The sequence below is a fragment of the Poecilia reticulata genome, linkage group LG4, assembly GCF_000633615.1.
Source record: "Poecilia reticulata strain Guanapo linkage group LG4, Guppy_female_1.0+MT, whole genome shotgun sequence".
Lineage (NCBI taxonomy): Eukaryota > Metazoa > Chordata > Actinopteri > Cyprinodontiformes > Poeciliidae > Poecilia > Poecilia reticulata.
Genome location: NC_024334.1, coordinates 5,293,453 through 5,294,973, shown reverse-complemented (window position 1 = coordinate 5,294,973; position 1,521 = coordinate 5,293,453). Strand labels below are relative to the sequence as shown.

General features: G+C 46.3%; 1 protein-coding gene across 1 annotated transcript in view; it reads left to right on the top strand.

The window, feature by feature from the left end:
* thop1 (thimet oligopeptidase 1) overlaps positions 1 to 1,521 on the top strand; it is a 15,726-nt gene that overhangs the window by 8,016 nt on the left and 6,189 nt on the right. The window contains exon 8 of the mRNA XM_008406496.2: positions 207 to 349. Within this exon, the coding sequence (XP_008404718.1) occupies positions 207 to 349 (143 nt within the window). The remainder of the gene's footprint in view (positions 1 to 206; positions 350 to 1,521) is intronic.

Here is a 1,521-nt window from a genome sequence, read left to right as displayed (position 1 = left end):
CAGGCTGAGGTCAGTCAGGCTGAGGTCAGACAGGCTGAGGTCAGTCAGGCTGAGGTCAGTCAGACTGAGGTCAGTCAGGCTGAGGTCATCGTATGACCTCAGCCCATTCGGATATCTGAATATATTTGCCAGTATTTTCCACACCATGTAAAGGTCCCCATCTGTCTCCGTCTGTCCCCATCTGTCTCCGTCTGTCCCCGTCTCAGAGGACCTGTCCAGGAAGCTGGAGCCTCTGGGTGAGGAGGAACGCTCCGTCCTGCTGCAGCTGAAGCAGAAGGAGTGTGAGAAACGAGGTTTTGTCTTCGATGGACAGCTGCACGCTTGGGATACGCGCTACTTCATGACCCAGGTAGGTGGCGCCCTGTCCGGCCTCATGGTGGCGCTGCTGGCCTGCGTGTCCCCAGGTTTTCTCTCTGGCTTTTTTCCTCTGCTCCACTGTTACGTCCACCAAGGACACAACATATTTAGGACACGAGACAACAAGGTGAGGGTTTAACAAAATGTTTATTTATAAATTTTCTTCACGTTGATTTTCTTAATTCAGCTTTTCCTGATTTACTGCGAAGAAAATAATGTTAAGACCCTCAAATCCCGTGTTCCCAAAAGTAAAGAAAAAACAAAACCCCAACAGTATTAACATAAAGTTGGACCTGGTGAGCCGATCAAACGGAACAAAACGGTACAGCAGGGGGCCAACAGGGCCGTCGAAGCCCCTACTGGTACCGGACTAAAAGAGAATCTAATCAAAAGAAAGATGGAAAACAGGACAACCGGTCCCACCAGGCCAAAATCACAAGAAAGACAAACAAAAGCTAACAAAAATACCGCATGGCAGGTTGGAGAGTCGGCTGCGGCCCACAGCGACTGGACGCACCGCACGGATGGAGCAAGTGGGACGAGCGGAAAAGGCGGAGCTCGGAAAGGATGATGGCGCTCCCAACATGCCAAAAGCCAGCCTGTTTATAGGCGGACCAACAGCGCCACAAATTAACGTAATTACGTGAGCAAAAAGGAATTTATCCAAACTCCAAAATAGATTAATAAAACATAAATAATAAAACAAGGAAAAGAAATAGTCAGAATAATAATGTGCCCGCAGCACATAACAGCCACTTGCTGCTTCGTTTGGAGCTTTTCTTTGCACATCCTCTGAATCTGTAAGTTATGGATCTGATCAGCTGGTCTCTCAATGCAATTGATCAAACTTTCCCAATGAGGAGACGGGGCAGTGGACAGCCTCTTGTCCTGCAGGGACATGGATTTATTTGGACTCATGATAAGAGGGTTTCTGTTTGGATCCAACTCTAAACTCACTTCACTGCAGTCAGTAACAATAAAACCACCAGGATGAAGTTTGTTTTGGTCGGTGGCCTGTAAAGATGGCGCCGAGTAGGGCTGTTGTAAACGATTATTTTAGTAATCTATAGATTTTTCTTACGATTAATCGAGTAATCGGATAAAAACAATTATGAAATAAAATATTGGTAAATCTTCCATAACACCAGTGTTACTATCGGATAT